General features: G+C 42.0%; 1 protein-coding gene across 5 annotated transcripts in view; it reads left to right on the top strand.

Annotated features, from left to right (window-relative positions):
• The window catches only part of Mapk9 (mitogen-activated protein kinase 9), a 41946-nt gene that overhangs the window by 22051 nt on the left and 7267 nt on the right, over window positions 1-12628 (top strand). For 3 of the 5 annotated variants that reach the window (XM_013347248.2, XM_005350165.3, XM_026780091.1), the window contains exons 5-8: window positions 552-690; window positions 6665-6830; window positions 7803-7874; window positions 12415-12597. In XM_013347248.2, coding sequence (XP_013202702.1) covers window positions 552-690; window positions 6665-6830; window positions 7803-7874; window positions 12415-12597 — 560 coding nt within the window. Of the gene's footprint in view, window positions 1-551; window positions 691-6664; window positions 6831-7802; window positions 7875-8224; window positions 8297-12414; window positions 12598-12628 lie in introns of all 5 variants that reach the window. The other 2 variants (XM_005350164.3, XM_013347247.2) reach the window with 1 other exon arrangement.

Here is a 12628-nt window from a genome sequence, read left to right as displayed (position 1 = left end):
CCAGCACTCGGGTGGCAGTTTGAGGGCAGCCTGTCTACAGAGTAAGTTTCCAGGACAGCCAGGGCTACACAGAGAAACTCTTGTCTCCAAACAAACAAACAAAAATTCATTTTTTGAGCAGTCCAGATACATAGAGAACCTGAGCAGAAAGTTAAGAGTTCCCATTTACCCCACTGTAGTAGAATTTCACATCAGCAGCCCTACCAGAATCATGTGTTGTTAAAGATCAAGGAATCTATAGCAGCACAGTGTAGATAATGGAAGGATGATCAAATAGAAGGTAGGTAGGTAGGTGGATGGATAGACAGTTTGTATAAGATTGTTTCTGTGATATAAAAATTGTTTCATTTATAATTTCAAAGAAAGACATTGGGTAAGTTAGCTGTTTGTGTGTTCATTGGGAAATTTTACAAAGCGAAACACCTTGTGTTTTTACTTCTGCTGTGCAGTAATTATATCCCGTTACTACTGTCTCATAGTAATTGTGGTCTAACAATCATGAGGGATTTAAAAATATTAATGAATGTGGTTGGTCTCTTTTGAATATTCAGGTACTTGGTTATGGAATTAATGGATGCTAACTTATGTCAGGTTATTCATATGGAACTGGATCATGAAAGAATGTCATACCTTCTCTACCAGATGCTCTGTGGCATTAAGCATCTACATTCAGCGGGTATAATTCACAGAGTAAGTAAGCACATAATAACTTCATTTTAAAAATAAACACCATTTTTTGTCACAGTCATCTAATTAACAAAAGAACTTAATATTTTTGTGTGAGAGTGTGAGTGTGTGTGTAGTGTGTGTGCATGTGTGTGAGTGCACACTTATTTACATGTGTTTAGAGGCCAGAGAAGGATATCAGGTGTTCAGTCTTGGCCTTATTTCTTGGAGGGAGGCTGGTGGCCAGCAAGCCCAGGGAGGCTCCTGGTTCCTCTTCTCCCAGGCCCATAGTTCTGACTTACATTGCATCTATAATAACATCGAGCCTTTTATGGGGGCGCTGGGGACTTGGACTCTGGTCCCCATGCTTTATAAAAGCAGTCTTACCCATCAGTGCATCTCCCCATGCCTAAGAACTTTTTTCTTAAATTTGGTACTTTGAAAATGCAAGTTAAGCTATGGAACATACTGTTTAAAACACTGTTCAGACCAACCCTATTTTGCCCAGGCCCCATATACTTCATCCACTACAGACACAGAGACGGGGAGCCACCCTATCACAGAACAATTTCGGTTTTCTGTTTAACTTTTCACTTTGTGGTAACTTAAAACTCAGAGAAAAACTATAAGAATAGGAAAGAACTCCAAAAACCAATGACCCTATGTTAAACTATTGTTAATATTCTTGCCATATTTGAAAACTTCCTTTTTAGTGAGCAAGAAAATTAGATATGGGGCAGGAGAAAGCCAATGACAAGGAACAGTAATGATGTTGTTACTGTCAAGACTTGAAATGTAAAGGCCAGAGAGATAATGTGGTTGATACTCTGAGCTACTTTTATAAGTTTTTGGGTTGTTTTTTTTTTTTAATTTGTACTGCTGTATGGTAGAATTTTAAAAATACCTGGTACTAGAGACCTGCCTCAGAGGTTAAGAGGACTTGTGCCCTTCCAGAGAACTTAAGTTTGGTTCCCAGAACCCAGGTCAGACAGACAGTTAGCAGCTGTCTGCTCTAGAGGATCTGAGGCTCACTTTTGGCCTCCAGGGCTCCTGCACACATGTGTACAGACTCCCCACGTAAGTGTATCACTAAAAATAATTTTAAAATATACTCAACATCTTGCATGAGACAAGGAGCAGAGACCATAACTGGGATTTTACTGGGAAGATCACAGCTTTCTCTTAACTGCTTCTAGGCTTCTTTTGCATAGACTGCCTCCAGACTGTGTTCCAACAGTAAGAAGTCTTTTTCTGCAGGGAAACCACGATGAGATACAGAAACAGCATTGGGCAGAATTCTTTCTGATCAGTTAGGCACCAAGAAAGGTTGGGTCTAGCACAGGCCACTGAACAGAAGCCTCCCAGGGTGTATCCCCATGCCTGCCCTCCCACCTGGGAAGGCAGAGACCTGAGCCTCCCTGCTTACTGTGTCCAAATGTTGGGGTCAGCATTTCACTCCCTTGTACACGGCATGTACACAACCAAGTTGTTATTCAAAGTGTAGCCTTTGCTGCCACCAAGTGGTCGTTCCAAGTGATAGACATTATGATGGCAAAGTTTACTTTTAAAATAGTAACTAAAACATTTCCAGTGAACCATTCTATTTCTAGAAAATTCCCCCCCCAGACCTCTAAATAACTGAAGGCATCCTTTTCAGTTTTATATAAGATACTGAATTTTCCACCAACAATGTGATGCTTATAGAGTGCAATCCTGTTTTCTTGTACAGAAGGCATTTTTCAAAAATGCCTTCATTCATTTTATTTTATGTGTATGGATATTTTGAACCACATGCATGAATGGAGACCATGAAAAAGCACCAGGTCTCCTGGAACTAGAGTTATAAATGGTTATGAGCTGCCATGTGTCAGGTACCAAAACACGGTCCTTTGGAAGAGCAGTAAGTGCTCTTAATCACTGAGCCATCTCTCCATCCACCCACCTCCCAAGGGTATTCTTAATGTCTCTTAAATATATTGCCTCTGTTTGGTGCTGAGGATGGAACCTAGGATCCTGTTCAAATGAGGCATAGACTGAACTATATTTTCAGCCCTATAAATACATCTTTAATGAAATGTATGCTTTATGATAATTTCCCAGATTTACAAGCTGTATTAATTTTTGGAGGGGAAATGTTTTCACTTACTTGTTTCTCCCCCTGAAATCAGAGGTAAGGGCAGGAAGAATGTCCCCAGTTCCTGGAGATTTCATGAGACTGTGACATGTACTTACCTTTTCATGGAATATTTGGTCCTTTAACTGAGGAACAGCATTCCTGCCTACAAGCAGGTGAAACAGGGTCCAAAGAAGTTTATATTTTGCTTAGCACAGTGTTTGGAGCCCATGGCGACCTGAGAAAATGTTCTATGGTCACCTTGTTCCTTGCCCAATACCTCCACCATATCTTACAAGTTCCTTCTGGGTCCCTTGTACACTCCTGCCTCATATACTCACTTCTGAGTCTACTTGGGAAAGGTATGAGCTGCCATTGAGGAGATGTTTCAGATATACAGGTATGTTGACATACCAACACTGAAACCAACCAGCACTGAAACCAGTGTTGATTTTAAGCACACAGTTTCACTAAACTGGATGACAGGCCTCGGGTGAGGAGCCCAGGTCAGCTTCAGAGTGCCAGCTGTCCAGTGTACGCAGTGCTGGCCCCTCCTCTAAACAGCATCTCACGTGGAGATACATACATACCTTCAGTTTTGTTGTTAGATTGATTTGTCACACACCTGAAATGCCAGAACTCAGGTGTTAAGACAGGCGAGTCATAAGTTCAGGGACAGCTTAAGCCATATAGCAAGACTCTGTCTTGAAGAAACAAAAATGGTTTCACAATAAACAGAAATTTTACTTATTTTAAGTTTTTAGAAAGAAACATGGCAAAAGGTAAAGTTTTATCCCTCACTTTTACTACTTTTACTTTATAATTCACAAACTATGAAAAAATGAAAGCCTCTGCCAGCCCTGCAGCCCCTGGAGATGGCCCACAGTAGCAGCCTGCACCTCCTTTCGGCTTTTTGCAGATGCTTATCTGTCCACCTGCAGCAGTGCAGGCCTGCCTGCACACATGTCCATCACTGCCTGAGAGGTTTCAAAGTTGGAATCCTCTTGACAATAGTGTAACTTGCTGACCAGATGGGCTGGTTTGCATTTGTACTTTCATCAAAGATCAAATAGCTATATAAAAATTCATGAAAACTGGATCCCTTCTTCTCCTTGCTTCTATTTCCTTCTTCCTTTAGAAGTGTTTCATATTTTTTTGTTTGTTTTGTTTTGATGTGGTGCCAGAGATGGAACTGGAGCCTTATGCATGCTAAATAAGCACTTCACTGCTGAGCTATATAACCAGCCCAAGTTTTAGTTCTTTTCCTGAAATCCATATTCAATGAATTCATTTCCATATCTCAGTGTGTTTAGATCTCGCTGGCCCTTTTCAGTTTGGGACATAAGGTAGTGATGTAGTCTTTGTCCACAAACCCAGCCCTCATCCCTGTAACTGTTTCTTCCCCTGCCCTTCCACTTTGGTTAGAATTTGACTCTGTTTGAGTCTGTGGTATTTTATATCCTCATAATCATATGAAAGTTTTTCAAAGCTGAGCTTTATATAATACTTTGATTATATTTCTTTCCCCTTCAGTATTTTGTTCCTGGAGTTAATAGTTATCCTCTATTTGTCCAAGTTGTGCGTTTGCTTGTTTTAAGGGGGTTAGGACTATATGTTATATGTGTCCTTGTGTTATTGATGTTCATGTGTTTGGGGATGTGTGTCTGTCTATCTGTAGAGGCTCAGAGGTCCACCTGAGGTATGGTTCCTCAGGAACTGCCCGTCTTGTTTTTTGAGTCTCGCTAGGATGAGCCCCAGAGATCTGGCTCTTTACTTCCCAGTGCTGGATTACAAATATTCACTGTCACATCAGATTTTTGCATGGTGCTGTGGATCAAACTCAGAACCTCATGCTTGCACAAAGAGCACTTTACCAGCTGAGTCACCTCAGCAGCCTGAGACTGTGTGTTCTTATTACTCTTAGAACCCTACATTTTCTACCACATTGTGAACACACCCCGATGCATCTCAGTCAGTACTGGATCTTCAGGCTTGCTTCCTTCTGGACTACTGCCCAAATACCTAATACAGGGGTGCCCCTGAGTCTCCCCTAACACTTTTTTTCTACTTCCCTCCCATGTTGGATCCCATACTTCCTGACCCTCATTCTCTCCTCTCTGTTTACTCCCTTCTTTGGGTGGACTGTGTCTTCCAATAACTGCTTTAAATACTATGTTGGGAACCATCAAGATGATTCAGTGAGTAACGGTACCTTCCATCAACCTGATGGCCCCGGTTCAGTCTCCAGAGACACACATAGTAGAAGGGGAGAACTGACTCCTGTAAATTAACCTCTGATTTCCACATGTGTGCCATAACATGTTTGCTCTCTCTCTGTCTCTCTGTCTCTGTCTCTGTCTGTCTTTCTGTCTTTGTGTGCCTCTCTCTCTCTCTGCTGTCTGTCTGTCTGTCTCTCTCTCTCTCTCTCACACACACACACACACTCACACACACAAAGTATGCAGGAGGGAAAGTGAGGCTGCAGATTTTTTCTGTCAGAGGTTAATAGTAAGCATCTCTGGAGCTTTCTCATGCTCTTTCTACTGTTTCTTTGTAAGTGTCCTCCATTCGTTTTTGGAAACTTTAAGACAGTTTTTTGTACTCTTTCTCAGTGTGGACCTTTCCTTACTAACTGCACTGAGCATGTGGCTCTTCAGTCTGGGAAGCACATGCTGTTGACATCTAAGAAATCTGAGTTTCTTCAGTCTTTACTTATTCTTTCTCAGAAACATTTTAGCCAGCACATCTCTGTTAACACTGTTAAGTTCCTTTTAGTGGTGCTTGTGCTTGTTGCCTGTGTGCTCTGCATCTCTGAGTGTAAAAATTTTGAAGTATTTTATTATTCAGTGCATTGATTTTCTTCTTCTCTAAGTTCCCTTTTAATTTGTTTAGTCCTATACAAAGCTTTACACAAATGTCTGCATATCTTTGCCTCTAATAACAAGCAACCTGGACATTGGTTCTTTGACCTGTGAGGTAAGAGCTACAAATATGGGGAAAGCCAGAGAGACACCTGAAGCTACCTCATTAGCACACCGCTCAAGAGAATCACTGTGAGTGTAGAGACAGATAGACGTTATCAATACCACCATTAAAGTCTCAAGGATGCAGGAATTGGGGTCCTTCTTATAACTCAGTATAATTCACTTCTCTGGTCCTTGAGGATCAGTTGCCTCTCACACAACACAGAGCACGAGGTGTCCTGACGCATCCAGAGCTGTGTTTTTATTATCCTAGTTGTCCAGCAGATGGCAGTGAAGTGGAAAGCTAGTCCCATCACTATAGTTTTTAGACTAGGGACTGTTTTCCCATTCTTTAAGGCTCATTTGACAGATGAAGGCTTTCACTGTTGAGTGCTATATTTGTTTGTCTTTGTTAGAAGCAGTGCTGTTGCAACCATCCTTGCTCATGCAGCCTAGATGCCAAGGACTGCTACCCAAAGTACCAATGTACCCTTGGGTTGTACATCCATGGTTCAGCTGACCGCAGATCAAAAGTATTTGGAAAACAAAAGTTTCATCTGTACTGAACACATACAGACTTTTTTTGTGTCTAATTATTCCTAAACAATAACATTGTTTTAGGTATTATAGTCATTTAGAAATGAGTTAAGAGGATCCCAGAGGCTGTGTGTAGGTTATGTGCAGATGTTACCCACGATGATAAGAGACTTGCAGGCTCTCAGGTTTTGAGCAAAGAAGCAAGTGGTAGTGAGAGGCCATATGATTTGTTTGGAGGCGGAGTCTCGCTTCACCGTGATGCCATTCTACCTCCCTCCTTCCCATTTTCTCATGCTTGAGTAGCTGCTCACAACCCCTTGCCAGTATAAATGGTGTCTTTAGTATGCTGTGATTCATTTAAATAGCTAAACTATTTGTCTTCTAGGATTTGAAGCCTAGCAACATTGTAGTAAAATCAGACTGTACTCTGAAGATCCTTGACTTTGGCCTGGCACGGACAGCCTGCACCAATTTTATGATGACTCCCTATGTAGTGACTCGCTACTATCGCGCTCCAGAAGTCATCCTGGGCATGGGCTACAAAGAGAATGGTAAGTCCAGTAAGGCACCAAACAGTGAAGTAGTGCTCTCGCCCGCACTCACGGGCCGTGTGAGATGAGGGGTGAGCACTGTGCTGTATGTAGATGCCTGTAATCTACAGATAAGAAATCATTTATTTTGTATTTCCATTTGTCAAAATCTTCCCCCTCCCCCCAACTCTGGCTGTCCTCAAACTCACAGAACTCTGCCTGCCTCTGCTTGCTGAATGCTGGAGTTAAAGGCTGCTACCATGCTGGTCTTGAAATATTTTACTTGTGATTAGAGTAGCATGTGCTCACAGAAGTGCAGTGCTGAGTGTGCAGCACACCCACATGGCCTGCAGCCCTAGGACCTGTGTCCCCTGGTTGCCAACATTGTAGGCTGGGTTTACTGCTTCCTCTTTTTTTTTTTAGCCTTAATGTGAATGGAATAATGAACTGTGTTTTCTTTCATGTAAAGCTGATGTTTTTGACATCAAAACTTCCCTTGCTCTAGCAGTGTCAGCTAAATATAAGCGAAACTTCAGCTTTTAACAAGTGTGTGTGATTATAACATACATAATAAAGAGTAACAGAAAGAACAACAGTGGAAACTCACTGAAGTCTTTTGAGATAAGTTTGGCTGTAAGTTTATGTAGATACTTTGTAGCCTGCTCTGAGAGGCACAGTGCCCTTGAGCCTGTGTTTAGCTCTCCCTTCCATGGCTGAGGCACAAGATTCAGCCAAGCCCCATGCTTGGCCCCAACCAGGACAGACACCACAGAACCATGTTCAAGCAGGGCTTTGCCCTGTTCCATCCTTTCCTTATTGGCTGCTGCCTTTCTCTTGTGGCAGTTTAGAAAATGATCATTCAGATTTGGTGTTAGCATTTTACAGAAGTTTCACCTAATGAGTGTTTACTGGGGCTACCCGTGTTTGGGAGGTGATTTAGAAACAGAGATGCAAGGCTCTCTGGCTGTTTTTTAACCACCTGGTATTTGGTAGTGGACATCTGGTCTGTCGGGTGCATCATGGCAGAAATGGTCCTCCACAAAGTCCTGTTCCCAGGAAGAGACTGTATCCTTCACAAGGAGAGACCAACCCTCGGCCCTGGAGGCTGGGGTGGGTTGGGGAGTGTGGCCCTGAGAATTTCATGTTCATTGGCACTTTCTGTGTCTGGTTTTTTTTTGTTTATTTGTTCCTTTTTTGGTTTTGTTTTTAAGCTGTAAAGTATTGGCACTAAAAGCTCAGATTGCTGCACACTGAAGGCTGAAGTAGAGATGAGCAATCATCATACTGTGTAAAAGTTCACCTTAGCGCCACTTACTTTCCATGTGTGTGTGTCTACTACACTGTTAGGATTCCTTTTCCTCACTTTTGTTTTGTTCATGACACTTCATAATTTTATCATTTCATTTTATTTTCAGTTGATATCTGGTCAGTGGGTTGCATCATGGGAGAGCTGGTGAAAGGTTGTGTGATATTCCAAGGCACTGACCGTATCCTTCCCCAGGACCTTGACCCTGGCCATGATTTCCATGCCAAGGGCCGCATGGTTGCGCCTACTTACTGAAAGCTCAGAAGGAACTGTCGGGATGCAGAATGCGTTCTCAGGGGGCCTTTGTTACATTTGTTAAATCAGTGTCACAGACCAGGTGGTTCAGTTTTGCATTTTCTTTTCACTCAAATACCTGTGACAGTTTTGTAAAGACTTAGAGTTAAGCTAAAGCAGGCATATTAGCTCTTTATCAAAATAATTGGATGTGTAAAATTATTTATCTTTGATAAATATATTTTGGTATTTAAGTGGAAAATACTATTTTATAAATTAGTTCATTCCATTAACCAGAAGAGGTGCATTCTAAATTAAATACGCTAACATGCATGTGTTATTTAAGTCATATATGATTTTGTTAGTTACTGATATGATATTAGAGCTGCAGAAGACTATGCAGACTTAGCTTAATTGAAAATTGTGTCAGGATCAGTATATCACACTTTGACATTTGTTGCTTTGTTGACATTTTATAGACATTTCTCAAGACTCCAGGTAGCAGGGTATCTGTGACACACTGGGGAAGGTAAATTTAAACAAACAAGATGACTCATGCTGTGGTCAGCAAGGTGAACAGCGTGGAGGGTAAAGGGAGCAGACAGCACAGCGGCGCTAGCTTGTGCGTTCTTCCATCTGTCACGTTCTTTACACTAGCGTGCATCTTCATGTGTACCTTTCCATTTGTGTTCTAACCCTCATATTTTCATTGGCCTTTGATATTGTGTTTGTTGTGAAAGCTTGTAGTGACCTCTGTCTGGTAGCAGACCCATAGTTCAAGGGAACAGGCTCTGCAGTCAGGGTTCGGAGTGTGTCTGCTTCACAAAAAGTGCTTTTGTTTTTATAATCTCATGAAGACAACATGCTTAAAATATGAATTCCTCACAACATGTGCTTAAGATTAAATACTTTATTCCACTCATTTTATAGTTATTGTTCTTTACATTTTCCTCATGATAAGTTATAAAATATGCAAAATTAAATATAGCATTTTATTTTGCTCTAATAATTTCTCTGGCATTTTCCCCATTACTTTACTTTGGATTTATCTGTTCCAAGTTATACATAAGTCTTTATTTTACAAGTAAAATCAACTAAGGAAAGTCGAGGTATTCTGCAGCCAGTGACTTAGGAATACCATGTGGGCTTGTGAACGGGGCTTACTGTGATGGGCTACAAGTGGCAGTTAAGATTAAATTCGTGCCAGTTCTTACTTGTTTTCTACATTTTTTTCCCCATTAAAAATTACTTTTCCTGCTGGGTGGTGGTGGCACATGCCTTTAATCCCAGCACTTGGGAGACTGAGCCAGGTGGATCTCTGCAAGTTTAAGGTCAGCCTGGTCTAAATTCCAGGACAGCCAGGGCTACACAGAAAAACCAAAAACCAAAAACAAAAACAAAAAAAATTAAAAGTACTTTATGTATATGTTACAAGAGCTGATGTTTTATATATAAGGACACCTAAAGTGCTTAAAGTAACACGGAAATTAATATCATTTTCTAAAGGAAGTTTTGCTCACTTTTTCAAAGATTAGGTTGAAAATTTGGTGATATAGAAACTCCAGAAACCAAATTGAGGTTCTCTAGAAGTTTTCCTTGATGCTGGCAGAAAAGTAGCTGCTGTCCTTACTGTGGCTTCTGAGAATGAAAGCTCTTCAGGCTGCCTGAAGCCCAAGTTCAGACGATTCCCTGTGCATCCTGTGCATCCTGGAGTGTAGTGACGGCAGCGGGCTGCATTCCTGCTCAGCTCCCGGCCGCCTGGCTAGTTTAGCCCCCAAAATAACAACATACAAATTGTATTCTTTTAAATGCTGCCTGGCCCATTAGTTTCAGCCTCTTAATGGCTAATTCTTACATCTTGATTAACCCATTTTTAATAATTTGTGAGCACCACGAAGTGGTGTCTTACCGGGAAAAATTCAGCATGTCTGACCTTGCGGCTGGCACCATCGCGTCTCGGGTTGGAGAATCATGACAACTAACTCACTTCCCTTCTTCCCAGCATTCTGTTCTGTCTACTCCACCCACCTAAGGGCTGGCCTATCAAATGGGCCAAGGCAGTTTCTTTATTAACCAATGAAATCAACACAAAAAAGAAGACCCTCCCACATCACTGGAGAAACTCAGGGCCATAGCTTCCTGTTTTTTTAAATGAAAGACCTGTGTTCCATCTACCCAGAATGCCCACCATGGTTTCCCAGGTAAACTCCACTCCCACCCTATGCTGCCTCTCTGCCGTCTATCAAAATGATCCTGTAGCACTAATCCAGATATACAGATATTGAGCACCTGCCCATTTCTCGGTGTTTCATCCAAGTGAGGGTACGAAAGTCTCACTGCCAAGATGACTGGAGGACAGTAAAAGCAGGAGACGCTGCAGAGGCTGTTTGTCACTCAGAAAGAGATGGTGGGGGCTCTGGAGTCTGCTCTGAGGGTGTAACCTTCAAATGACTTTGTGGATTCATCTAATATATCAAGTGTGCAATTCAAGGCAAAGATTTGGAATAAAGAAAGGAATGTGGAAATCATTGGTCTGTTGATAGCACTGAAACCTTGAGCTGGCGCTAAGCATTGAAGAGGTGAACAAAGGGTCAGGGACTAAGGAAAAGGAGAAAGACTCAGAACTGACCCGTGGGTGTAGTGCTTGCCCCTGGCAACCTAATGGTTCTGAAGATGGCTGGAGGGAAGCCTAATGAGAGGGTGTTGGGAAAGGACGGGGAGCGAGAATTAGGCACAGGTACCAGCATCAGGCTAGGGTGTCACAGGAAAGAGGTTGTTGTTAACTTGGAAGAGAGCATCGTGTCTGAATGATGACAGAAGGTTCCAGTAGAGATCTTGTTGGGAGTGGGGCCTCAAGAAATAAGAGACATTTGTCCTTCAGTAGGTGAGAAGGGGGTAGGTGGGCTTGGCTTTTAGCCAGAAGCCCAGATGGTTCCCAGTGGTAAGTGGCACAGAGATATGGGGGTGGGGGCATCACGTCACTCTTAGGATTAGTCTTCATAGTGAGGAATGAGTATGAAGAAGAGGTGTTAAAAGTATACGGGGAGAGGGATAACATGAGCCAGGTTTCCTGTTTTTGGCCAAGCAACTAAATAAAATATGTGCACAATCCCAGTTTGTCAAAGTATGTGAAAAGAGAAGGAGGGCGTTCAGGATTTCACCTTCTGAACCCATTTCCTGAGTAGGTCCTCCACAGGAACACTGGAAGACTGAGTTTGTGTGATGTTCCAATGGTATAAGTGCATGTTCTGAGGAAGCCTGTCACTTTCCAAACTCCTGCTCATGTGATTTCATAGCTTGCATTGTCTCATGTGACTGTTTACAGCTTCAGCGTCACTTTCCACAAACATTGTCCCAGTCACCCTGAGAGCTAGGCAGCGCTGGTGTCACCTGCGTGTATTGAGGAGCACCGACCTTGAGAGGAGGGTAGTGCACGCTGACTCTGAAACCACGCCTCACTAGATGCTGAGGGGCCGGGCTGGTGCCAGGTGAAACAGAATGGCCTCTGAAAGCATCATTGTCTAAGGCGCTTTCAGAAGGGAGTGTGGTCTGCGGGAAAGGCCAGAGCCTGGGCTCCTGCCCCTCCCCTCGCCGTGCTTCCCTTGGTCAGCCTGTCTCACAGGCTCTGCTGCCCAGCTGGGAGAGAGGCCAGATGGTCTCTTCAGTTTTTCTCTCCTTTAGAGACCTGTGAGTCTAAGGGAGCGTTAGTACGAAAATTGATTTCAGTTTGCTTATGTAATATTTATTTTATTTTTACCATTTATATCATAGGCTGAATCATTTTTGTCATAATTTTATTTTGAATTATAACAGAAAACATATAGATTATGTTAATTTAATGAACCATGATCATAGTTTTTAAGATGCAGAGAGTAAGAGTTTTAGTTAAGTAATTTAGAAACTCAAACCTCATTTAAATATTATTCTAAAATGTTTTTGCTAATCCTGTGGGGTGGCCTAGTTACTTGTCCATAGATATGAATATAATTTTCCTTTGCATGATGGTATTGTATATATTTTGACTATGAAGCATTTCAGTTGTATTTTCCTCAAGAGAATCCTTAGATATTGATCAATGGAATAAAGTTATTGAACAGCTAGGAACACCATCTGCAGAGTTCATGAAGAAACTTCAGCCAACCGTGAGGAATTATGTGGAAAACAGGCCAAAATACCCTGGAATCAAATTTGAAGAGCTCTTTCCAGATTGGATATTTCCATCAGAATCTGAACGAGACAAAATAAAAAGTAAGGCATTCTTTTATACTACACTTGTCTC

Source organism: Microtus ochrogaster, chromosome 7 (assembly GCF_000317375.1).
Source record: "Microtus ochrogaster isolate Prairie Vole_2 chromosome 7, MicOch1.0, whole genome shotgun sequence".
Classification (NCBI taxonomy): domain Eukaryota; kingdom Metazoa; phylum Chordata; class Mammalia; order Rodentia; family Cricetidae; genus Microtus; species Microtus ochrogaster.
Note: the sequence above shows the minus strand (reverse complement) of the source record. Positions and strands in the feature narration are given on the sequence as shown.